The sequence below is a fragment of the Poeciliopsis prolifica genome, unplaced genomic scaffold (assembly GCF_027474105.1).
Source record: "Poeciliopsis prolifica strain line A6 unplaced genomic scaffold, Auburn_PproV2 SCAFFOLD100, whole genome shotgun sequence".
NCBI classification, from domain to species: domain Eukaryota; kingdom Metazoa; phylum Chordata; class Actinopteri; order Cyprinodontiformes; family Poeciliidae; genus Poeciliopsis; species Poeciliopsis prolifica.
In genome coordinates this window covers 488,689-515,256 of record NW_026562475.1, presented here as the reverse complement: position 1 = coordinate 515,256, position 26,568 = coordinate 488,689, and the positions used below count along the sequence as shown (strand labels likewise).

At 37.1% G+C, this 26,568-nt stretch overlaps 1 protein-coding gene across 3 annotated transcripts in view; it reads left to right on the top strand.

Moving 5' to 3' along the window:
* LOC129353970 (protein kinase C epsilon type-like) overlaps positions 1–26,568 on the top strand; it is a 104,596-nt gene that overhangs the window by 69,223 nt on the left and 8,805 nt on the right. For all 3 annotated transcript variants that reach the window (XM_055023421.1, XM_055023420.1, XM_055023423.1), the window contains exon 11: positions 14,587–14,741. In XM_055023421.1, the coding sequence (XP_054879396.1) occupies positions 14,587–14,741 (155 nt within the window). The remainder of the gene's footprint in view (positions 1–14,586; positions 14,742–26,568) is intronic.

Here is a 26,568-nt window from a genome sequence, read left to right as displayed (position 1 = left end):
AAAGCCTCTCTCAAGTCACATTTCAGCTGGCTCACTACGCTCGCTTCCCATGCCGCTGCCATTTTTTTAGAACACATGCAGAACGTCCTGGGTCCTGTGTTGGTACAACACAGGACAACACATGTGCATCTACTGTATATTTACTGTCGCTCCGATCCTCTATTGGCTCTTTGCATGTCGTCATATTCGCATGAGCAAAATGCGGCTTTCTTGCTTTTGCTTTGAGTTGCCATGACAGCTAGAAAATATAAAGTCGCATTTCAGAAGCAACATTGTTGGAAGACAACATTGTTGTCTTCCAAATATCGATATACACCTTTTTTTGTGCTTTTAGAAACTGATGGTGATGTGGAGAATAATATGTGATACTGACACTTTTCAAAAAACCTTTACCATTGTTTTTTGCATAACGGATAATACATAAAGTCATAAAAATAAAGAGTGCATCACTTTTAAGCTACAGCCTTATTCCAAAAATTAATAAATAAATGAATAAAAGCATGAAACTTTTTAATTATCCCTCCAAATTTTGTGTTGGTTTGTTGTAATGTAATCAGATTTGTAAAAGACACAAACAAAAAACATAATTTCGTCACCTGCTACTGGTGTTTATGTTGACGTGGTCATACGTACCCTTACCTAAATGTTTTGGGTACCATAGATAAAAATATTGCCAAAAATAACAACTAACCTGAGCAGGATTTCCCCCAGAAAACTTGCTAAGCCCAGTAGTTGGGACACACAGGCACGCCACCGTGTTTTCGTAGTAAAGGATGTTAAGTGGACAGGAAATTTAAAAAATATTACTGTGTAATTACATGTTAATTGTCAACTTAACACTTTATACAGAAAAACAAGTATTTAAACCCACAACTTGTCTTAAAAGTAACATATCAAAAAATACAATTAAAATGAATATCAATTATTTGCCCTTCTGTTCTGGATTAGAAGCTGCACTTTAGCAGCTTCATAAGGCTCCCCAGAGCTTCAGGAGCCCATAAATGCTGATATCTTAACACAAACCACAGATATATAAATGGAACATTTGTTTATTGAGATGAGCAATGCTAATTTTATTTAATAGTTTCAGCATGCATAGATTAAAGTATTTTAAATTGTTTAATATTTAAATGTAAGATTTTAAGGAGCTGGCAAGTTTACTTTGTAAAAGTTCAAAGAACAATATTGCTAAATTGTTTTGTTACCATAGCTACAATCTGATTCTGTGAGTTTATTTATGAGTTGGAGCTCTGTTTGTTCATTAATGCAAATTAGTAAACTTACTTAACACAGAAGCTGTTAGAGGTTTTGATGATTTAAGCAGCAAGAGGGGCCCCTAAGTTAAGTTCTGCAACAGGCCCCATACAGCTGTGGACCGGCCCTGCATGAGAATTAAATCTGCTGCACTGAGCAGGGATGCGCAACAAATGGAAATGCAATTGTTGCTTCTAATGTGACTTTAGTAGCTCTTCCTTTTTGTGTCTGTTGAGTTTTTAATAAGCTTACAGTAACTGTTTTGGTTGCTCGAGTTTATGGGACAAGTTTTCCTGATCTCCACGCAGCCGCACGCATTAACTCTGACTGACATGATTTGGTGTGTCATGTAGCCGGAAAATAATACTAAAAAGAATAATGATATAAAATCAGTGAGGTGCCTGACTACGAGGAAGACATGAAAGCTCCTCACCAGGCTGAACCTGCCAACCACGAACACATACATAAAATGTTTATAAGCATCTCAACAAGCTGGGGAGCATGTTGAGACATAAACAACCCGCATAATTGTTCACAAAGATAAATCATTCTCAGCTCGCACCTCTGAAAGCGCCACTACAAGTTATTCTTGTCGTTCACAATGATCTGCGCAATCAGAGCTAATGCGGAGGGGTTTAAACTCTTACCTTGATTTGGAGTTCGCCAAAGAAAAATAATTCCATACAATTATTTCAATTCCAATTGAAGTGAAAAGAGGCACGCGATCTGCACTGAGATCAAGCAGTGACAACTTGCAGTGGTGTGCAGCGCCAGCTGTGTGATTGGTCCTCTCACTCTGGTCTAATTGCATAAAATATAAACTTATCTTTTAGGAATAAATTTGCTCCGCCAGTGAAACGCTCAGAGAACAGAAATGCTTGCAATCTGAATAAAATAAAATAAAATATTTATTTATTTATTTTTAAGTTATTTTTTTCTAAAAACAAAAACAAGCAACCTTTGACATGGAGAAGGAGGAGGGGTCAAGTAAAGCATGGCGGCCACATCTTGCTCTGGCTTGATTTTATTATATTTGCTACTTGGGGTTAGGGGTTGACTTGCTGTTTTCTGCTTGTTTCTGGTTCTGTGTCCAGTTAGTTTTTTGTTTTTTTTTTCCTGCCTCTGAGGTACACCTGGTTTCTGTCTCTGATTGACACACATGCTCTGCGTTTCCTTGTTACCTCCCTCAGTGACCTTAGTTTGTAGCTGGATCACTTGTTGTGTTACTTGTCAAACTAAATTCAGATTTCTTCCTCTCAGATCCGGAGACCCATGGCTGGGTCCTGTAGTCCCAGCCATGTTTCCACCTCAGCACCAGCAGAGGTAGCAGGTAATAATTAACCTGTTCTTGTCAGGTTGTCTTCTTCTGGAAACGGGGAATTTGGAAGATTTTTTAAAAATTTTTCTGCACTTTGTTTTCCTCCATGTCCTCCATGTTCCCTGTGCTCCATGAATAGAGAAGAGACCAATGAAGGCTTTCGGCCATTGATGTGAATGCGCCTCTGCTATAGCACATTGTACCTTTAAATATATCATCATATTTGAATTTCATTTCAATCCAATTCAGTTTAAAACATCCTTGACTTTACAGTAAAAAAGTGCTGATTCATTACAGCGTTTCTCAGCTTACTGCAGTAAGCTGCACTTGCAGCCAAGTGTGTTCAAAGTTTGGTCCTGGGGCCATTTCGGCGCAGACAGGTTCAAGAACAATCTAAACTTGGTTTGCGACTTCAGGCAGTGGATATAGATCCACATTTGAAATCTATTTTGGGGGGACATTTTTCTGATGCTAAGTGGTTTAAAAAACATACAGTCAAAATCTATCCATCCATTTTCTTCTGCTTGTCCGGGGTCGGGTCGCGGGGGTAGCAGCTTTAGAAGGCAGGCCCAGACTTCTCTCAACACAAAGTATTCGTCCAGGTTTCTGCTTTTTTTGGGACCAAAAACATCCCAGTGAATAAATGTGGCACAATAAAGCAACAGTTAGCCATATACTGTTCTTAAAAAAAAAAAAAAAATCCAGACAAAGATGAAAAATTGAGGTACAGTTTGCAGTGTTTCTTTGTTTTTATTTATTTTATAAATTCTGAACTGCTTTTGGCCCATGTGACAACAACTTTGGACACTATTGCTTTAAGCACTCTGAATCTACAGAATTCAATTTAAATTTGAATATTTTCTCTGATATTTACCTGTTCACCCATGTAGCCACCTGTTTTCCCTCTCCTAATCTTTCCATCCTGTTGCATCTCCTGGAGAACCTTGGTGCAGAACTCCCTGCTCCTGCATGTTCCTCACACATTCATGATGCTGAATAGCTGGAAGGCCCGCTATGTTCATCTCATCTCTTCAAGTCATTTTGAAGAAAACACTAAAAACCTTTATACAAATTATTTCCTATTGCCAGATAAGACTATTTGAACTCGAATTACAATTTGTTAAAACAAACATTCACATATGTGTTTAAATTGATTTCTTAATATATTTTAATGTAAAACAACCCCCTCTTCAGAAGAAATCATGATAATCCCTGTGATGTCACTCATTTAAAAGTGTTTGTACTTTCTGTGACCTTTGTCCTACCTACTATCTTCTCCTTCATTCCTCTTAATCGACTGTGGGATCGCGCCTTTCCCCTATCGGCCTAATTACCACAGAGAAATGTAAATAACATTATGCAACTGTAACGTTTTGCCTCTTTTTTCGAGGCTCACACCGATGTCAGGGAAGAAAGCGACAGAAAAAGCAACAAAAGGAAAATGAGGACGAAGAAGGGACAGCTGGTTCTGATTTTTTTTCTTCCCTCCTTGTTGTGATGAGAAAGCGGGACAATAAGCTGATCGAAAACGGAGCAGAATTGTCCAGGAACACATGCAGCACAGTGAAGAGAGGGTGTTTCTTTTTAACAAAGTGTAATTGGTGAACATCAGAGGAAGCAGAGGCGAGCAGAAACCAACCAGGTGCATTAGGGAGGCTTTGTTCTGGGCAGCTTGTGACAGGACAGGGACAGACTGATGGAGCGATGCAGAGAGATGAACAGATAAAGACAGACAGGGACAGGAGGAGGTTCATACAGAGGACTGAGGCGGAACAAAATCCAACCAAAACAAAACAAAGCTGATTGAGTCATTGATGTTGAGTTTGAACCATATCAGCAGCTCTTATTTATAACCAGTCATGATGCACAGTCATTGAAACCAGTGACTTTAACAAAAGTTATTTGAGCCCTGAATGTTAAAGTTTAAAGCTGTACAGTTAATGTGTGAAATGTGACTGGATAAATATCAGGCATCTTCTTGGCCTTGTGTATGCATAAGCATCAGGACAATACAAAAGTTTACGTCAGATGTTCACAACTTCCCAAAAATACACAAAGTCAGACATTTAAAAGTTTTCAAGATGCATTTTTTTTAGAAATACATCTCTGCATCAGTCTGATGCAGAGCTAAAAAGTATTTTTTTCACAGCAATTTGTTTCACACAGCAGCAAAGAATAAAACAGCTCTCATTTCCTGTTTTGCTAGCACGAGCACTGCAGATAATGCTAGCTAAACAGAAAATGATTTAGCTAGCATTTGTTTTATTTTATATGCAAAGAGCATATCACAAGTAAACCAAATATAAAGGAGGATAGACAAACTAAAATTAGATATAACAAATTTGTATATTTTATCATGCCTCTAACAATGTTGTTTTATAGATGATTACTTGTAACAAGAGTTAATTAAACAACTCACTATTGTATTTAATATATTAGCAGTCTGTTTAAATTGTTTTACTGAATCTGGGAGTGTCGTGCATAATCTCTTGAATAAAACATAAGGAGTGAAATTAAGATTTTTTCTTATCACTCCATGAAATAGGAGGAAAGATCTTTTTTTTTTTTTACCAAGATGACTTACAGAAACTGAAAATAGCTGAATATTTGTGTGATTTTAACCAGTTTAATCAATTGTAAATTATGCTAAGGTTGTAAGAAACAACTACAATGATGGCCAGTCTGCTATTCGTCATTAAAGACCAAATAGAAACCAGTAAAAGATTTCATCCATTCATCCTGTTTCACTAATGCACGTGTCTGAATGAATGCTACAACGCTTCTCTGTTGCTAAGTGATGTAAAAAAAAATAAAAAGTCACACACATTGGATGAAGGACAGAATATTCAAGATGATAATGTTCTTTCTCTATGCAGCATCAAGCTAATGAATATCCAGTAGAAATCAGGCTTTGATCCAATGAACAATGCACTTTGTACTTTAAATCTTCTGTGAAAAAAAGTGTTAAACATGATGTTACGTATTACCCAACTTAATAATGTTTTTTTCTTTCTTTTTATTTTCCTAAAAATTTGTTTGCTGCTCTGGGGCTTCCGTTGGCACATACAGAAATTTTTTGGTAATGTCATCCTTGCCAGGTGTTTTATTGACATAGCATGGTCCTCACACCTTTACTTAGATGTTCGCTTACTAAACCAGCACAGAGTTAGCAGATCAGAGAACATTTGTACCTTTGTGCTGTGAGGTGGGCTGGTTACCAGATTATCAAATAACCTTTATTCTTATTACCTATTTCTGTAATTTTTTAAAGACATTTTTGTATTGATTCTATATTTGAATGGTCTCAGATGAGGCTATGCTGCCCAGTAAGAAGCTGTGTTCCAGTTGCGTTGCCTTTATCTTGTACCAGTTGCATTCCGATGGAGTAAGTCACAGATCTGTGGCAGGATTAGGAGTGTTGAGACACAGTTTGGCACAAAAGCAGCATTTATTAGTGTTCTGCCTTTGCTAGAGAGACTTTGCCTGTCTGGGAATATCTCTCTTATTCTGCTTCACCTGCTTTCAAAGAAATAAATTTGATTAGTTTTATTAGTTCTTATTACAAGATTTTTGAATGATTTTGTGTTGAAGGTAAAGCACTAAGTTTTCTCAATGCCTCTGGAAAGGTTAGGCCATAATTATCCTCTCAGCTAAGATTAAAATCAAAGTGAACTGAAAATATACCAAACTGTTTCTTTAAAATTGTGGTTTTGGTTCACTGGTACACCTCCAGTAATGACTGTTCTTAAGCAATACAGTGTAGGAAGATTTGGATTTGGATCATTTATGTCTCAGGAGCCTGAAGAACACAAAAACTGTGCTGCAAATGTTTTTTAATAAGAAGTCACCATTTTCTTTCTTTTCAATTTTTGTTTTCTTGTTTTAGTAGCCTGCAAAAATCGCCGCTTTATTGACCTCCTCTGAGAGGTCAGAGAAAGACGTATATCTTAGTGAATCTCTGGGATTTAAATACGGCAAAAGATATGATGAGTACAAAGCTCGCTTTCACAGACACGAAGAGGAACTTGTAACATTGCTGTGAAAAGTGATTCCTACCATACAGATTTAGTTGTCTGTTTTTTCGTCTCTCTTAATTTGGTGCATTTCCAGTTCAATCTGGAGAGACTCAGACCGAGAGAGGGGAAGACAATTATAAGAGTTTATTGATATACAAAATAAAAGTCTTTTGCGCTTGGGCCCTGGCTGAGGACATTGTTTATCGCAAAAAATGTTTGCGATAAGCTCGGATGAGCATTCCGGATGATGATAGGAACGTCATCCCCCAGGGACCTAGCAATGGTGGTGGAGGTTGGTGAAGAATGCGGCTGAATGGCTGGGCGAGTGGAGGTGAAAGGGTCTTGGTGGGTTGAGCTCTGCTGGAAAGCAGAAGACGCTATGGATGGTGGTCCTTACCAGCTGGGACTTGGATGGTGATTGGACATGACGTGTCTTGGGCCGGCATTGATTGGATGACGGTGATGAGGAGGATGCACCGGTTGGCTAATGCAGGTGGGGCTACGCAGTCTTCCAGTTTAAATTTGCACCTAGGCTTCATTACAAATGAGTGCAAAACATTGATACTCAGATAATTGTAAAACACATAATTAATAGATTGTGGTGATTCCATTAAATAAGAAAGACAATTAATCGAACGAATAGGTTTGTTCACAGGATAAGTCATTAAAATTCTGCCACGCCCATCACTTCTTGTCGTCTTCTTTGTCTCCATCAGTAGTAACAGCCAGTTGTTCTTCATATGACTTGTGTGATGTGAACAAACCATTCCTCTGTAGTTTTGCAAGGTCACTAATTTTGATATGCCTGAAAAACTCACCTCATTCTCGAGTGAATCCTGTGATGGAAAAATGTGAGTTTTGCCAAAGTTGTGTAAGCAAATTTATTTTCCTAATTCCAATAGGCAAAATTATATGATCCGTTTCTGGTTGTGTTAAGCCCAGAACACAGCTTTGCTATGGCTGCATGCTCTTTGCTAGGTGGAATGGGACACTCACATTTCATAAACCGCCTGCGTTTGTCTGGTCAGTTTCTAAGATTTTATTATTATTTTTCATCAGGATGTCTTCTGTCAGCAGTGGATTTCACCTCAGGGCTTCCTCTTGCGTGTCAGGTTTGACTAGCAAACTTTTACAGAAGCCGTCAGACCTTCAGATGTTCTGGCTTTCTGTTTTGTGATTCACTGGATGAGAAATTGATGCATTTATTATTTGAAAACTGTTTTCTTTTCATCAGGTTATCTTTGTCTAATGTTTATATTTTATTACATTAGAGGGAGTCAAACAAAAAAAGACGAAATATGATTGGCTAAATACTTTTTCTCTCCACCATGGCACCAATTGGACATGTGAGAACAGAATAATAGTTTGCATGTATTGAGTGTGGGGCATGCAGTTCCTCTGATGGCCAGCAGGGGCTGACTCCCAAACACTTCTAAGAATGAAAAGAGACTGACATGTCCAGGGAGTCTAAATATATTTGTTTCATATAAAATGTTATTATTTTTCTTTAGGTGTAGAGTAGCCTTTCAGAGTTATCATGCACTAAAAAAAGACAATTAGGAGTTCATTTTTATGCATTTATTGTTTTTGCTCAAAGTTGTTTTAAATCACAGATTTATTCGTGCCATAATGTGATCTAAACCATAAACAGACTGTTGAAGGCTTTGAGTTGCACTGAATGAAATCACTCAGTGCATCTTTGCTGTGGCCTCTGTGTGGTAATGGCCAGCAGCCAAACAGTAATGGCTTGTAATGTTCCAAGGAAAATAGGGCAGCAATTCACTTTCCTTTTTTTTCTTCTTCTTCTTGGTACATGGACAAAAGTTCAAAACCTCATGTTGTTTTTTTTCTCCACCATTTTGAGTAATTATGATGAATATATTTATTGTAACTTTATACACCGTGTTCATATATACCAGAACAAAAACAGTCTATAGTTTTCTTTTTTGGAAATATTACACATATTTGGTTGTGCTTTGGAAAACTTTCATAATTTCAGAACTGCAACGTAACTGTTATCTAACCTCAATTTAATTGCATTAGCTTCTCAAAAAACCCATTGTACTTTGAGAGAACTTTCCATAACTTCCGTTTGATGATTGTCTTCAGATTCGATTAAAATAATAAATGACAGTTTAAAAAGACAGCTGTTGTAGAAAAGTACTTGAACACATCAGTTAATATAGTGATGCTAATATGATATGGTTTACAAGAGCATCTTCAATATTTTTCTTTCATTTAATCTTTTTTTTCACCCTTTAATAGTTTTCCAATATATTGAAAATCATCTTCACTTTACCTACTTTCCTACAAAATCTCTTCTGTTCTCCAGTCTTGTTTGGTGAGCTTCTTCTAATGATATTTTTACAAAATTTTACAACTGATAATGTTGAACCTCAACTGGTGCAAAACAGGAACAGACAACGAGGACAAACAGCAATGAATGAATTTAAGTTATATCCTTTCTTGGTGAACTTTAAAAGAGCTTTAAAATGTAAAATGATAAAGTCTTATGTTGTTATGTAGATGCATATATGTACTGTGAAGATATCCTGGTAGGTTGTAGGGTATGAAAAAAACAGAGTAGGCAAAAATATGTTTTGCTTCAGTCTATTCCTTTTTTGATAAACTGGCTTTGTTTATTGTTTTTTTTCTTTGTTGTTTTTTGTGTTTGATGTGAACAACTTACCAAAGTAAAGTGATTGATTGATTGAATATCGCTTATGTTGATATTTTCTGATTGATTGATTGATTGATTGATTGATTGATTGAATATCGCTTATGTTGATATTTTCTGATTGATTGATTGATTGATTGATTGATTGATTGATTGATTGATTGATTGAATATTGCTTATGTTGATATTTTCTCATTTGAAAGATGTTTAAAGGAACATTGTTATTAGCCCTGGTGTTGCATAAGCTGATGTGAAACTATATAATATCTAAATAATTTGTAATCTTGCAACTATTGCCAACATCCTCCATTGTATTTGTATTTTCCAGATTGATAATGACGTAAGTTTTTGAATGACTATTCATTCTTGTATCAGATTTCTCCCAATTCCAGCTGCTAAATCTGAGTTAGTGTTACAGTGGGAGACTTTTTTTAGAGCTAATGTTGAGTAAAATAAAATATATCAAAAGTCACTTTATTCAGCACTAAAATGGTTTGTAATTCAACAAGGCAGGAATAGATAATAATCATTTATAAACAACAGCAACGTGAATGTGTTTAAACTGTTTTGACAACTTCCGTTAGCATTATCATGTGTAGTATTGCTAACTAGACGTCTTTGTGTATTTTGTATACTTTTACATGTGTGTCATGTGTCAGTCTTCCAACAGACCACCAAAATTTCCAAACCCTTTAGTGTCATAGCAACCAACAACATGGAGTCTTCAAACAGACACTAAAATAAAAAAATAAAAAACTCTTCAACATTTTTGAAATAAAAATAGAAAATAGCAGAATCTGACTAAGGTAACAGCAGTTAGTCACCAAATCATTTTTAAGAAGTTTCAAGACACCCCCCAACATCAGCTACTGACCATTTATAACATCAGTTTTAAATGTCATTGCCACTTACAACTGAGTTATTTCATGATTTTCAAAATATATCTAGCTGAATGGAACAAATTGAAGTCTAATTTTAAAACAACTGTAAAAACACAAACCTCAATGTCTAAGGAAGAAAACCAGCATAGTAAATAAATAATAGTACAAATGTTTAAATACAGTTCATCAGACATATCAAACTATTTTTATTTAACCAAAATGTTTGTTTCTAATAGTAATACTTTAGAGACTGTGCCTCAAAATGTAATTCAACAAAGTAAAAGCAGTGCAGTTTATTTAATAATTCTTCTAAGAAAGTTGCTTCACTGATATTTCCAAAAAGAAGAAATATGTTTGTCATATAAATATATAGTAAATCTGATAGGGTTTGCTATGTTCATTCTGAGTTTTGTTTTATAAATCCTCATCTGTTATATGATAAAATACTTTTTATCTGATGATAAAAAGTATTTTATCATCAGAATAATTTGGGTGATAACTCAGAAAGTCACAGTTTTTTTCCATTATATAAATACATTTATCTACTTTGGAATGAAAAGTGTCAGCCCTCTCAAACTGCTCAGTTACTAAAGTTAGATTCACCAGCATAATACCTCTAGACATACCATGTGGGTTGACAGCATCATGAAACTATTTCTCTGCCAAAAGATATGACAGCAGCAGTCTTTCCTTAACGTTTCTGTGTGTGCGTGTTTGTCTCTGTGCGACAGCGTGCGTTATTGGTTATATAAGGCTGCGAGTTCAGACTTGGCGACATATGTTTCAGCAGGGTGGCATTTTGAGGGCATGGCACACACAACCACTACAGACATGTACACACAATACCGAGATAACCATCGAGACGTTATTGTCTGTGGATCATCTGGCTGTGGGCCTATAGAACGGGGAATGTGCGTGTGCGTGTGCTTGTGTGGGTGTCAGCAGTAGGGAAGCTTGTATCTGTACTTTTGTAATTACAGTCAGGAAATGTTTATTCATGTTTGATTGGGTGGGACCAGTCAGGACATTCAAACAAACTATTTGAGCATCCTGTTTAAAGTGGAGGGAAAAAAGGGGCGGAGCGTTGCTTGGTTATGTAACACCCAATTCTGACTTCCCCCACCTTAAAGAGCCTGCTTCTGCTCTTTGTCTTATTCCTACAATACTTTATATTAGGTGTCAACCAGCCGTTTAAATCCTTTTGTTTGTGTATAATCACTGTGGGTCATTCTGTGTCAATAAAAAGGAGGGAACAAAGCTAGTTCCAGATAACAATGACATATGACAATTAGGCTGCAAATCTGATTTGTAGTAATAATTTAGGAACTGTTTTATCCATTTGGTTGTTTGGTCATTCGGCGTTTAGGTAAGATAGACCATCTCTTTATTTTAAGCCTTTAAATTACTTAGACCTTTTACCTTTTACCATTTACCTTAAAATTGTGCAAATGGGGATTACAAAATGTTATTTGCTCAGTGGAAATGCTTCAATTTTGTAAAAAAAAAAAAAAAAAAAATCCTGTTTTTCGATTAAAAAGTTTGTTTTTCACTCGTGTTGAAATGAGAGTATTTCACAAAACTGCAATGGAAACATTTTTATTCTCATCACTTGAATCACATGATCTACTACTTGGATGTTACTAACACCAATGAAGAAGTGCTTGGAGGATAATGATGTGGTATGATTTTTAACCACTTAACACAAACATACACATATGATTGTAATTGTTTCTTATTTAATGGAAACATCACAATTGCAAACAAAGTTTTGTGCTCATCAGTAATGAAATGCAGCTACTGATGCCTACAAATTGGAATCACCAAGTGCTGTAAATGTAATAAAAAAAAAAAGAATTTACCTCAGCAGTATCATTATACCACTAGTGGAAATGTTATTACACATGAAAATTATTTCTAATATATGGAAAAAAAATTCAATCTATGAACAGATGTTGTTTGTGGCTCTTTTTGGCAAGTTTTCAACAATATAATTTAAAGTCAGCGTGACGCATCAAAATTATGAATTGTTACCACTGTTGTATTACATCCCTCAGTCCTACAAGAACTTCTCTAAATTTGAAAACATGCTTTTGTTTTTTGTCTGCTGCAGTGGAACATATTTAGTTTTATATTTAGTTTGTTCAAAAAAAGATAAAGTGAAGGAAAATGTGGAGAGCTTGTAGCCATGTCATCTGTCCCTTATTCAGGTATGTTATTTTAAAGGAATAGTTTTAGGTACAAAATATTGAGTAATTCTATTAAAAATATTTTTTCCTGAACGTTGAAATACCTTGTGCTGCTGTGAGCAAAATATTTTTTTTTTTTTTTATGTTTATACCACAAAAATTACTTCCTGCCAGGCTGGTATCTCTGTCTGACCTTTATTCTGCAACAAGAATTTTTTTAGTGTGACATAAAATTTTACAGTGTATATTGTACACTGATCTAGGGTTAGGGTTAGGGTTAAGTAGTCACAGAGTGTGTGCCAGATAAAAATAGTTGTGTTTGGTCGCCTGCAAAGACTTGTGTTAGACTCTTGCTCTATGAGACTTGGGCCAGAAATTTTTTCTAACCTGACCCTCAGGTAAAGACAACATTTTCTCTTGTAGATGTACCATCTAAACATAGATGAATCATCTTTTAAATAAAAGCCTAGTTCACACACCTCCTGTGTCTTTCTAAAGATTTTGAAAGAAAGAACAAACATTCGGTTTATGTTTCTCTAACTTAAATTGCAAATCCTGATTACTCCTGCTACGACTCTTGATAGACCTCTCTGCTTCTTATATACGCTGCTGTTTGTATCACAGCTATGTCTGCAACACACACACTCTCGCTTTTATTTCCTATATAAAGAAAGGGAGGTGGGCTTCAGGAAGTGGTTGTTTTTGCTCTACCAGAGGAATAAGAAGGTACAGAGGTCATGGTGTGCTGCAATCTGTGTTTTATGAAGGTATACGACACAAAAAGACTCAAAAGAAGGTGCTTTGGAAAAAAAATCACATTAAGGGAAGGGAACACTTAAACTGAGTTCTTGAACTTGTTATTGATTTCAAGATTTGGTATTGCAGCTTAGTGTCAAACTTTTACTTTTGATTCAGAAAAAAACATAACCACTTCCTAATAGTTATAACATATATAGGACCTTTCAAGATAGCCTGGGTCACTTTACACAGCAAGCACAAAGTGAAAGAGTAGTTGAAAAGTTAAAACACAAAATAGAGTCACCATAAACACTTAAACTGAGTTCTTGAACTTGTTATTCATTTCAAGATTTGGTATTGCAGATAGATATTATGAGTCATTTTAGGTAAATATAAGGGCAGGAAGTTTTGTTCAGGCAGATTGTTTGCCAGATGTTGAAGTAAATTTGGGATGCAATGAAGTTTGACTGGACAGGAGTGACTTGTAAAAGATGTTCTGTCAGCAAAAGTTGTTGTACAGATTGACACTCAAAATAGTCAACAGTTTCTTTGGAGAAAGTTTGAGGTGGACCAAAATGTTCTCTAATGCATACAAAGGGGTAGAATGACGGTGGGGTGTTTTGATAATGTTAGATTTTTTAAATATAAACAACACAAGTAAATAAATCAGTAAAAAATGTTTGGGATCAACATGTAGACATCTACCAAATCTTATAGGCCAAAAATGCATTAATTCACACCTACTGATGTGTTGGTCTACCATCAGTGAACTGTCATTTACATGAGTACCAAACATATTAGGTACCAGAACCAGAACAGGTCCAGCCCACATCCTTCTAAATCCGATCCGGCTGAATACAAAACATTGAGGAACACCAGTGGTGTCTGATCCCAGTGTATAGCCAGAGAAATGAGTGTAAATCAACTGAAGTTTGTGCCATTCATGCTAATAAATAGCATGCCCTTAAGGAGTAATGGGAGGAAATGTCAAAGCCCAAAGTCAGACTTAGAAGGATGAGAATGGTTCTTTCATCAGCTGCCATTAGGATGTTTTTGTAGATTTTAACTGAACCTGGAATTGTTGATAGAGTTGTTCGTCAGATATCTTTATTTATTCCGGTCAGAACTAAAGACATGAAACAACAAAAAATTCATTAAAATGAAGCCTTGGCGTTTATTCAAATTGGAAGATGTCTCTAATCTTCATACACAATGGCTCATTCTCTCTGACAGCAGTTACCAATGCCACAGATTTACATTTCTCAATTAAACTTTCTAATACCACACTCTCTCTCTCTCTGCGTGAGTCATGTCACTAAAACGCTCCAAGAAGAAATCAGTGTGGAGGAAAACCTGAACAATATCTGGAAGTCAATATATCCCCGATAAATATGTCTTCAGTAAACAATAATGGAATAAAGATTATTGTTCCTGTCATTCTGCTTCACTATAAATGACTGTAGCTACATCATAAATTCTGAGCATCTTTCATGGGTCTTCCATTCTCTGGGACTAGGACCGTCTGTTCTTCGTGATGGAGTACGTTAATGGAGGCGACCTGATGTTCCAAATCCAGCGGTCTAGAAAGTTTGACGAGATGCGCTCCCGATTCTACGCGGCTGAGGTCACGTCTGCGCTGATGTTCCTGCACCAGCATGGAGTCGTTTACAGGTAGGAGCCATGGCTTTCAACACGCTGGGACCGCAGCATGTTGAAAAGTTTGGTCTCTAGATCTTTTTTCTCTCTCCCCTCTGGTATCATTTGATATTCTGTGAAGTTTGATACTTATTTGATTTAGTGCCACCAATTGTGATCTGTGTTATGGAAGGATTCCTCTTCCAACAATATAACCATTAATGTGGAGATGTGAAGTAAATTGTCCCATTTAGCAAACTTGAGTATTGCAGCTCACACATATGTTTCATAAGTTTGTATTTTCCATCAGAAATCAGAACTGTTCTTATTTATGATTAAATAAATGGTTACAACCAAGTTAGAGGCGTCTTTTAAACTGCTTGTAATTATTCATAAGTAACTTCCTCTCACTTTTGATAACATCAAATGTTCTCAATAAATGATTATTCTTTCAAGAATCCATTTCATAAACAGCATTTCAAAAACTAAACAAAACTGCAGTGGTGGGCACAGTTTTGCTGATCTGTTAATTTTTAGGTCATTTTTAGTTTAGCACATTTGCTACCTTTGAGAACGTTTAGTGCATTTAGCTTCCTAAATATTTTCTCCAGTTATGAATAATTTTTCTGGATAAATTTGAAAGCGATAATTTTCTTGGCCGTTTGGTAAACTTCGGGCTGAATAAACTTTGACATTTGTGTTGATGTCAAAGTTTACTCTACCATGTGTGTCGGTTATGTCATCGACTATTAAGAATTCTTCAAGTAATCTGATTATTTTCATGCTTTTACTTTGGGATTTTTTTAGCAGTAACTTCAATGTCTCTCCTTTCTCTTTTTTTCAAGAACTTTATTTCTAAACAAGAAACATACTGGAACAAAATAAAACAGACAACACAGAACAAGGTACAAATAGAAATACAATATTTAAGGGAATTCTATAACAGCAGAACTAAAGTTTTTTTCTGTGAAAACATGAAAGTGACGGATCTTGACGGCTGAGCCAACAATGGTCAGGCTGGAGAGGTCACCATGACTCCAGCAGGAAGTTGTCTGATGTTATTTTTTCATGTCTGCTGTAGACCTTTCATGGTGCGCTCTGGACTTCAGTCACAGTGACACGATTCTAAATATTTTCTCCAGTTATGAAATTTTAAATTTTTGACCTTTTTGTGGATCTGCGTGTCAAGATTTTCTCGCTGTCCTTTTGTTTCATGCATCATCTGTCTGTGCGGACCCCTCAGCCATAATATCATTGTCAACTGACTGCAAACAAATAGTGGGTGTTTGCAGTCACAAATGTTCACAAAAGCAAGCAAAACACCATTGTGGCAGATGGATTATCAGTTTCATTTCCAAAAATATCTGCAAGAAGAAAAGGGACTTTATGTTTTGTGTGTATTTCTTTTCCTTCATACACTTAATTAGGTGTTTGGGGTTTTTGTGTTTGTGACTTTGTGTTTTCCTTACACTCTTTTTTAAAGAGGCTTTTTGTATTTGATAGATGACTTAACTTGAGACTTTTTTCAAATTTGGTTTTTCAACAAAATTGCTGTAAAACTATTGTACTACTGTAAATTAGCCCTACCACAAATTTGTTAAAATGTCCTCCCTACACTTTGGAGCCAGTAATCACTTAAGGAATGATTACACACCCTTCAAGTATTTTCCTCTTTAAAGTATGTAAATGTTTCCAAATGGCTAAAGTTGACATTACATTCTATACAGATAATCTTAAACACTCAACATCGTTCACCTACAGCCACTGTACATCCCACTGGTCCAAAAGCAGCCTACAACAGCTCGCTCCATCAGGAGGTGGTCCCCTGAGATGGAGAGTGCTCTGAGAGACTGTTACAACACCACGGACTAGGATGCACTGTTCAGCCCGCATGGCGAGGACATAGAGGGGTTGACACACTGCCTGACGGACTATCTGTGGTATCCCCTGTTAAGACTGTCCACTGTTACCCTACTAACAAGCCTTGGGTAACGCGGGAAGTCAAAACTGTCCTCAACAAGAAGAAGGCTGCCTTCAGGAGAGGAGACAGGGAGGCCATGAAGGCAGCACAGCAGGAGGTGAAGCAGTGTGTGAGGGAAGCAAAAGACAGCTACAGGAGAAAGGTGGAGCAGAAGCTGAGAGAGAACAACATGAGGGAGGTCTGGGAAGGTGTGAGGACCATCACTGGCCTCAACACAAAGACCAGAGTCCTTGGGGGAACAATGGAGAGGGCAAACGAACTGAACAACTTCTTCAACAGGTTCAACCAGTATGTGCCCCCCCAACCCCTTCTCTCACTGCAGCCACCTCTGCTCCTTACCACACACCTCCCCACAGACAACACAACACTGACAACCCCCCCACACACCTCAGCACAACCCCCACCCCACATCACCACAGACCAGGTCAGAGAACAGCTGAGGAAGCTCAAGCCCAGGAAAGCAGCAGGGCCGGACCAGGTGTGTCCAAGGCTGCTGAAGACCTGCGCTGCTGAACTGGGAGAGCCACTACAGCGGATCTTCAACCTCAGCCTGCAGCTAAGGGAAGTGCCCACCCTCTGGAAGACATCCTGCATCGTCCCAGTGCCCAAGAAGAACAGCCCAGGAGCTGAATGACTTTCGGCCCGTGGCACTCACTTCACACCTGATGAAGACGTTGGAGCGGCTCTTCCTCGGCCTCCTCAGACCTCAGGTGGAACATGCCCAGGATCTCCTGCAATTTGCCTACCAGTCAGATGTTGGTGGAGGATGCCATCCTCTACCTGCAGCACCGGGCCCACTGCCACCTGGATAAGGGCAGTGGGACAGTGAGGATCCTTTTCTTGGACTTCTCCAGTGCCTTCAATACAATCCAGCCCCTTCTGCTCCAGGACAAACTAAACAGCATGGGAGCAGCACCTGGTCACCTGGATCACCTGGATCTATAGTTACCTCACCAACAGGCCGCAGTATGTCAGGCTGAAGGACACCGTGTCTGATACTGTGGTCAGCAGCACAGGAACCCCTTAGGGCACAGTGCTGGCCCCTCTTCTCTTTACCCTGTACTCCTCTGACTTTCACTACAACTCGGAACTGTGCCACATACAGAAGTATGCTGATGACACAGCCATAGTCGGATGTATCAGGGACGACGGAGAGGAGGAATATCGCTGTCTGGTGAGGGACTTTGCTCTCTGGTGCCACACAAACCACCTAGAACTCAACACCTCTAAGACGAAGGAGCTGGTTATAGACTTTGGGAGGTCCAGACCAAAGCCGAGACCAGTCTTACTAGAGGGAACTGAAGTTGAGGCCGTGGACTCCTACAAGTACCTCGGGATGTGGCTGGACAGTAAACTGGATTGGTCAAAACACACCAGCCACCTGTATGGGAAGGTGCAGAGAGGATGTACTTCCTGAGGAGACTGCGGTCCTTTAACATCTGCAGCAAACTGTGGATGTTCTACCAGTCTGTGATCGCCAGTGTCCTCTTCTACACCGTGGTGTGCTGGGGAGGCAGCACATCCAAGAAGGACACGTCCAGACTGGACAAACTGATCAGGCGTGCCGGCTCTGTGGTCGGCATGAAGCTGGACTCTCTGGTAACGGTGGCAGAGGCGAGGACACTGAACAAACTGCTGGACATCATGGACGATAGCAGCCACCCTCTACACGCCGTCATCAGCAGCCAGAGGAGCCTGTTCAGTGACAGACTGCTGCTTCCCAAGTGCCGGACCAATAGATTCAAGAACTCCTTTGTCCCCCACGCCTTCAGACTGTACAACTTCTCGTTGGATGGTGGGAGGTGACACAGGACAGAGGGAAGGAGTAGTGACCCCTTGTACTTTTCTGGAAATATTCACACTTATCAGGCCAAACCATATAGTGCAATATCATATCACTGGTCAATCTATCCACCAAATTGCTATATTTTCCTTTTGTGTTGTATTTATATTCTTTGTTTTGTATTTATATTTTTATTACATTTACTGTGTACCTTGTATTTAATTTGTATTTTTTTGTGTATGCTTACTGTGTGCCACTTTTTTGCCTGTGAGCTGCTGGTAACTTTAATTTCTTGAGGGAGTCTTCCCAAGGGATCAATAAAGTACAAGTCTAAGTCTAAGTCTAACAACATTTTGCAAAATGTTGCAAAATATAATCACCAGACAAAATTCTTAATGTTGACAGAAAATGCTGCAAACAAATATTCAAACAAATTCTGTATTAGTTTGGAAGACCTGAACTATTTATCATTAAACTTTGAATTGTTTTCTAGTCAAGCTGGATGCCAGTGATGTCTTTAATTTCACTCTACAAGAAAATAAAAAAGCAGCTTGATAAGCCCACAGTCTTTACCTACTTTACATGAAGATATTGAAGGTTTTAAGAAGTATGTTTAAGAAATAAAAGCACCACCTTAAACCAGTGCTAATGTCTTATAGAATTTATAAATAGTGCCCCAAACTAATAGATATATCTGTAAAAAAAAAAAGTGAATAAACACTTACAATTGGTTTTTAATACATTAATCCAGAAAACCTGTTTTGTCTTCAAACTGTACTTTTTGGTCTGATCATAATTGATACATAAGCATATGCTGATCGTCCTCTTTGTGAATCTGAGGTCACAGCAAGGAGGACTGACAGCAGACGCACTGAGCTTTGAGTCTGTAGTGAGCTTCACAGTAAGCAGAGACATTTGACAGCCAGCTGTGGGGTTTGAGAGGACCATTAATAAAGTACTATGTTTTTTTGTTTGTTTGTTTATTTGATTGATTCAAACATTGAGGCTAAGAAGTTATAGTCTGGTGAATTGGGTATATTCTGCAAGGTTTATAGATGCTGCCATAAACAGGGATCCTTTGGGTCAAACTGAAAATCTAAAATACTAACATTGGCCAAACCTGAGCTGCATTATCCATTGCTGCACTAAAAAACCCTTTTCAGTGGAACTCCGCCGCTTCACAGCTTACTATTTGGGGGATTTGTGTTTGTCTGTAGAATATAACTTCAAATTATTCAAGGAAATTTTGACAACAAATAGTTTTTTTTTTTTTTTTTTTGTGGTGCATATCTATGTTTTGAAGTAAACACAGTCAAAGAAGCTAATGTACCTCAACGTAATGTTAGTTGATGTGCTATTGAATGCCGTTTGCAAAGCAAGTGCTGATTGGCTGTACCCCAAGAGTGGAAATAAGGAAGGCCTCTGAGGCAGAGCCAAGCCTGTTCTCACTGGGTCTCATGATGCATGTTAAGGTTCAGGTCCATCCCGGTCTTCTTCATGAATAACTTCTATGTGTTTCTCATCACCACATTTTCTGGGAATCAATGCCATTAACTCAAACTTAAATGACTCAAAACCTTTCCTGCAGACTTTTATGGAGGATTTCTCCTAGAAAACTTGCTATGCCTGGTGGTCGGGGCACTAAGGTTTTACATCTAGTTAGAAGATGTACTAGATGTAAAAGATGAACTATAGAATCTTAAAAAACATCAAATAAAAAAAATACAAATAAAGTATGAATTATTTGCACTTCTGAGAAATCCAAATTAAGTCATCTAGTCATCTAAAAACATAATGTAATGCTGATCACATTTAGAACCAGCCCAAGACATAAATGAACTGAGATTTGATTTAATGGTTTCACATAGACAAATTAAAATATTGTAAATTGTTTAACATTTAAATTTAAGATTTTAAGGAGTTGGCAAGTTTACTTTGTAAAAGTTCAAAGTACAATCTTCTGTTAGATTGTTTTGTTACCATAGCAACAATCTGATGCTATGAGTTTAATCATTGAGTTTTCGCTGTTCATCAATGCATCTTACAATTACGTTTGACTGCTCGGTCAATTAAACTAGGCCTCCTCTTCCAGATTTCACAAAGTCCTCCAATAATATAACTGAGTAAATGCAATATTTTCATTTCAGCTCCTGAAACTTTTATCCTTTATGCCCTAAGTGCCCTGTTTGATAATTGAAAAAAAAAAGCTAAATATAACAATTTAGCAAAATAAATTAGTCTGGCTACCCTCAATCTAATAATAAAGATTCTCAGTTCCTCTGTCTTCATGTTGTTAAGACACCAGGTGAGGAGGTGGGGGGAGGATCTGCACCCTCTCAAGAATTTAGGGCAAGATTTTTTTTTCAACATACATGTGAATAAAAAGATAAGTTGGATGTTGAAGTAAGAATAACTCCAGATTAACTCCTTACCCCAATAACAGGAATGGTTCGGCTGTAGAGAATATTTCTGACTTTACCGGGCTGCTTCCTGATGTTCTAAACAAATATTTTAGTAATCAAGTAATCTATCGATTATTCTTTCGCTTAATTGAGTAATCGGATAAAAAATATTATAAAATAAAATATTGGTATATCCAGCATAACATCAGTGTTACTAACATCAGTCCAATTTTTCATATTTAACCATCCCTATCAGTTACTTTTCTGTAGTTTAGAAAATAAATTGTTACAATAATAGCTCATTTCTAAGTTAACCTGATGAAAATTTGTACAAGAATCTGAAATTATATCCAACTTAATAATAAAGAGGCAGGCTCACAAATACGTTTATAAAAATTGATCTCCAATCAAGTTGCTATAAATGGCTTTCCCAGCCATTTGTAGCTTTTGTGTCCATGTTAATGACAGGATTTGATACCTGCATTTGTCACAGAAACTCATCAACCAACTATGCACCGCCATGATGATATGGCCGGGATGACATGAAATAAATTTTCTTGTTCATCCATAAAGCTACACTTACACTATAAGAATCAACTTCTCCGCCGCCCACCTGTCTATCCGCTGAGCTATTTAAATACTCTTGCAGTATTTATACTGCAAGAGTATTTAAATACCTGGAGGAGCGGCTCCCGGAGGAGAAAGACTGCCGTACTCCAGACATCGCACCAGGTTATTGGTCCCTCAAAAATCATGAAAACCTAGGCATTGTCATCAATCAATAAAATCCCTACGGGCCAAACGTGAAAATTGGACGTTATACTGCTAACACTTAGCTTTCGTCAACAACTCATAGACGGATGTGAGAACACTGCAATGCAAATAATGTCCCAACTGGAACATGGTGCACTAAATAATAAAACATAAATTCAAAAGGTTTTGAGGCAGATAAATTTACCTTGGGGGATTTTTATAATCAATGTACTTGAATCATTCGAGGAATCGTTTCACCCCAACATCCTGATTGTTGCTATGATGTTGTAGTTTGGTGTTTTAAGATCTTGTTAATTTTTTTACTTTGAGCCCGTGCCCCTCCAAAGGTCTCTGCACGGCCCTGGAACTAGCATTATTTCTTCACTACAGAACATATCTGTTCAGTGGCTCAGTGTGGGGTTTCTTGTCTTGTGCTTATTGTAAAATCAGCGTATTTTAGCTGTAATTCTTACATTTGATAGTAAACATCCATTCATCATTGCAAAATTACTCAGAGTCCATTTTGTCTCGTCCTAATTCTCTTTGCAGTGGCTCTTGAACCAGACTGAAGCATATTATCCATAAATAGCGGTATGGTTTGTGGACCTCCAGAAAGAAATTGTTTTAGATGTCTGTGTTTTAAATGGACTGCCAGCAGTTGAAGGTCTGAATCGCCAAGATTTATGCTCCAGTCTTTCAATATTGCTTTCCCCTGTCACGATGTTTTGAGAGTGAGTATTACTCTGTTAGCGGGCTTCACACACACCCTCACACACACACGTCCTCACGTTAACTCATGCAGCTCTAGCATACCTGGCTCCCTCTCTCTCTGCCTGTTGGCCTGTCTCAGTCCTGGCCCATTTTGTTGACCAGAAGTAGATGAACAGGAAGTGTTTTGGGAACATTATGTCCCAACTCTGGTTCTTCTCTCTCCTCCTCCCACTTTTTCCTCTTGCCTTGCTCGCCCCTCCCTTCCCTTGTTGCGGCTCCCTGCAGTGCTGCGGCGCATGCTCTCTTGTCTTTTTCTGCTCTGGCCATGGAGCCTGAGGAGATGTGGGAGGAGATCTAGTTCATGGAGCGGGTTCTAACTGGTTTCAGAGCGGATAGTTGTCTGGAAGAACAGACAGACACAAAGCTGTTGCTGAGGTTGGCTCTTCAAAATCTTGGGTCACATTTTATTTAACCTCTTTCAACCATTAAAACATAGTTAATTAACCTCCAAAGCGTCATTATACTTAATAAGCTATAAATTAATACATTTATTAATGCTTCACCCACAACGATTAATTCCTCCCAAAACCAACATAGTCAATGTTTGTCCATTCTTAATAACTCATGAATTAATTTTTCTATCTACTGTATGTGTTAATACTCAGATATACACATTACATATAAATATACTTTCACAACATGTTAGACATGCATTAATGGTTAGAGAATGTTTGAAATGGCTCTGTAATAATCCTGCAGTGCATCCATAGTCAAGGCAGTTTATTGTTTCATGAACCCGTCTAAACCTAACTATTCATGCTTTATATGTTATTGTTTATGGGTAAAACATTAATAAATGTTAATTTATAGCTTATTAATCATGAATAAGCTATAAGCTATTAAATAATCCTTAATGATATTTTCAAGGTTGACTAGCTATTTATTAATGGCTAAATAAGGCTTTGTTAAGTGCTTCCCAAATGTGATATTAAGAGTACCTGCCCTTTCAGGTTCCTGTTAAATCACACACAGAAACATTCAGCAAGATTCTGTTATGTCAGAAAAAAAAAAAAAAAAAATATCATGTCAGAACTCTTTTTTTAATTATGTGATATTTTAGAGTTCACCGTATACAAATACACAAAATGAATTTGATTTCTTAAATACTTTTTTTGAATAATGTTTCTACTTAATTATAGTTGATCAGAAGTGAAATGTTTAACTGCCAGAGACCGGAAATAAATTCAGGACTAATATGTCACCATAGTGAGACATGTTCATGTTTTAATGAGATATTAAACTTGTTAAAACAAAAATGTTTCTCATTAAAACGAGACAAGTTTGTGATTTTAATGAGATTCAAAACTCTACATTTTCTAGCAAGATTATAAGTTTCTGTTACAATCTTTCTTATTTAAAAAAGATATTTTGATTTTGATGAGATATAAATGTTAAAACTAGCTTTGAAAATCCTTTGTTGAGCCCAATTGGTTCTCACTGAAATGAACCAATTGTTCATTTCAATGATATTAGAACAGAAACTAATGAGATTTGTTTCTGTTTTATCATTTTCCATAAAGCTTTTATGCAACTTATATCTTATTGTATATTTTTTGTCATCTTTAGCTTGTTTGTTTTGGACAAGAAAAACTTCATAACGTTCTAAATCCTAGAAATTATGTTGCACTGAAATCTTAATAAACAAAATTTATTAAACAAAAAATGAATTCCAAATCTTATTAAGATGAAGTTTTCCCATTTCCAAACCTTTCAGACTCCGGTCTGCATCCATCTGGCTAAAATTTTAACTGTCTCATTCTTCTCATTCTATCAATAAGATAGAATAAAAATGAGTATTCAAAAACTACATAAATTTTTAATTGGATATTTCATCTAATTAAAAAAGAATGCTTCATTCTTTGACTCTGGAAAATAAAAACTCATTTTCTTCAACCATTCCTCAGATTATAACTCATAGTTGTTTGAAACCTTTATGATAAAAAAAAGAAAGAAAAAACAGTTCCATCTTAACTTCAGAAACCCCAGATCACATTGCTTCCACCACCATGTTTTACTGTGGGTGTGGTAGGGTGGAATGTTGTTTTTGACTGTGTGGTTTCAAGACCAGAACTCATTCTCTCAGAGAGTTCTGGAATATTTTGTGACCCATATCCAGACCAAAACTCTCTAGTCTCAAATTTTGGCCTGGAAATTACAGGGTTTTTTTTATCTCCCTGTCCTGCCATGCTGATAAAAGTATCAGTGATACTTAGTATTTTAATATTTTCCCATAAATGTTCCATATTATGCCCCCTCCACACATTTAGCAGTGAGTACATTTGTGTGATTTGCAGAGATAAGCCCCTCCTCCTGGCTGTGATTGGTTGTTTTTGGCACATCTCTTCAGATGACAGTAGCAGATCAAAGAGCAAGCGGAGCTCCATCTTTTCACAGATTATTTGTCTCATAAACTGTCATGACATAGTGACAGTTTAAAAAAAGTATGTAAAAAAAAACAACAAAAAAAAAAGCTAGGTAGTGCAGCTTTAACTCTTTGGATTTGTTTTGTATCCTTGTCGTGAATTACATCTCTGTCCAACAGTCCCATTGGATCTTTGTCACCTGTGGGGATGAATGATCCAAACAAGGGAATGTAAGGAAAATGTCTAGAAATACAACAACTATGATCCAGACCCAGTTCTTCTGCTTTCTTCCTACTAGCAATGGTTTAATTTCATTAAACATTGATTCCAATCTAAACTTCATGATGGCATCTTTCCTAATATAATAAAAAAAAACATAACTAAGAGCCTTGAGTTTATTGATTTTAATATCCTCTCTCGATGATGAGTCTCTCACGCTCCGATCCCTCAGATAAATATACCAGGAGACAACACGTTGTGAGTGTTTGTGTTTGTGAGCAGATGTGTGTTTGGAACATTTAGTCACCCAGAAGAGGCAAAGGACAGCTGAAAGGGGGAAGGGACAGCCGATGGGGATGTAATGGAAAAATCACTCTGTATTACAGCGAAACACAGGAAATGCTCTCAATTGAGCCTGATTGCCTCCTGTGCCTCCTCCTTGCAACTGCTTCTGTTTATTGACAGAGCCTCCTGAGCAATATTAAAGCTCCTTTAGAGAAATATAACAGTGGGTCTCCCAGGGTGACGGAGCCTCTGTGACACCAAGGACAAGTTTCCATCAGATTTCATCATCCAAGGGCGTCCAGATGAAGTTTACCAAGTCAGGCTCAGATGGAGGCTGTTGGTAACGTAAGGCCGGTGGATCAAAACCACAACCAAGCCGATAAAGGAGTTTCAGACACTGCTACCATTTACAGACAAAGGGAAATAGTGTATAAAAACATCATCTCTGAACTAAAATAATGGACTAAATAATTTTTTGACAAAAGTGATTATTTTTGCATAAAACATCTGTTGAAAAGAAAGAGGAGGTGATTTTTTATTTCTTTCTCCAATTGTTGGACAAAATGCTTTTCAAATGTACAAAATTAATAATCTACTGATAAAGAAATGAATGAAAATGCACTGAGTACGACTACAACTTTTTTTTCTTTTTTAGATTGTTTTCAATAAGAGTGCAACAATACATCTAACTTACAAAATGGCATTTTATTCACGAGAGCAAGAACAGATAAACTGAAAAAAAATCTTGGTTTTTGTTTGCATGTGAAGGTTTTCAAAGATTTTTTGTAAAGAATCTGTCATCAGCGTATAATAACTCATTTCAGACGTTTTCCTGCGGTTTTGGGGAGTTTTTTTTTAGGACTAATGACATGTTGAAAATGCTTCCTTTTGTGTTTTGAGAAGAAGAATAAAGATTTTATTTCTGTAAAACTGCCTAGAGGAACCTGGTCTCATTTTGTTATTTATCTTTAAGGACATAAAGAAAAATTTAAAGCGAGTTAGGCTGTGCTTTTCTATTTCTCTGATGTAATAATGTGTTACCTTTTGATTAAATAAATGACATTGAGACTTACTGGATTTCTTTTCCATTTTAGCACTGTTTACAAGTACTTTCATTAATATATATTGAAAAGAGTAAAGAGATATTAAACAATTGTATTGTTATAAAATGTCGGAAGGGCTTTTTGATCTCCTCTAAGCATTTTCTCTCAGATATCATTCCATTATCTCAGCTGAACACCTGCAGCCACTTGATATTAAATCTTCCCCGAGCGAGTTGATGTGTAATACAACGATTAACGTCAGT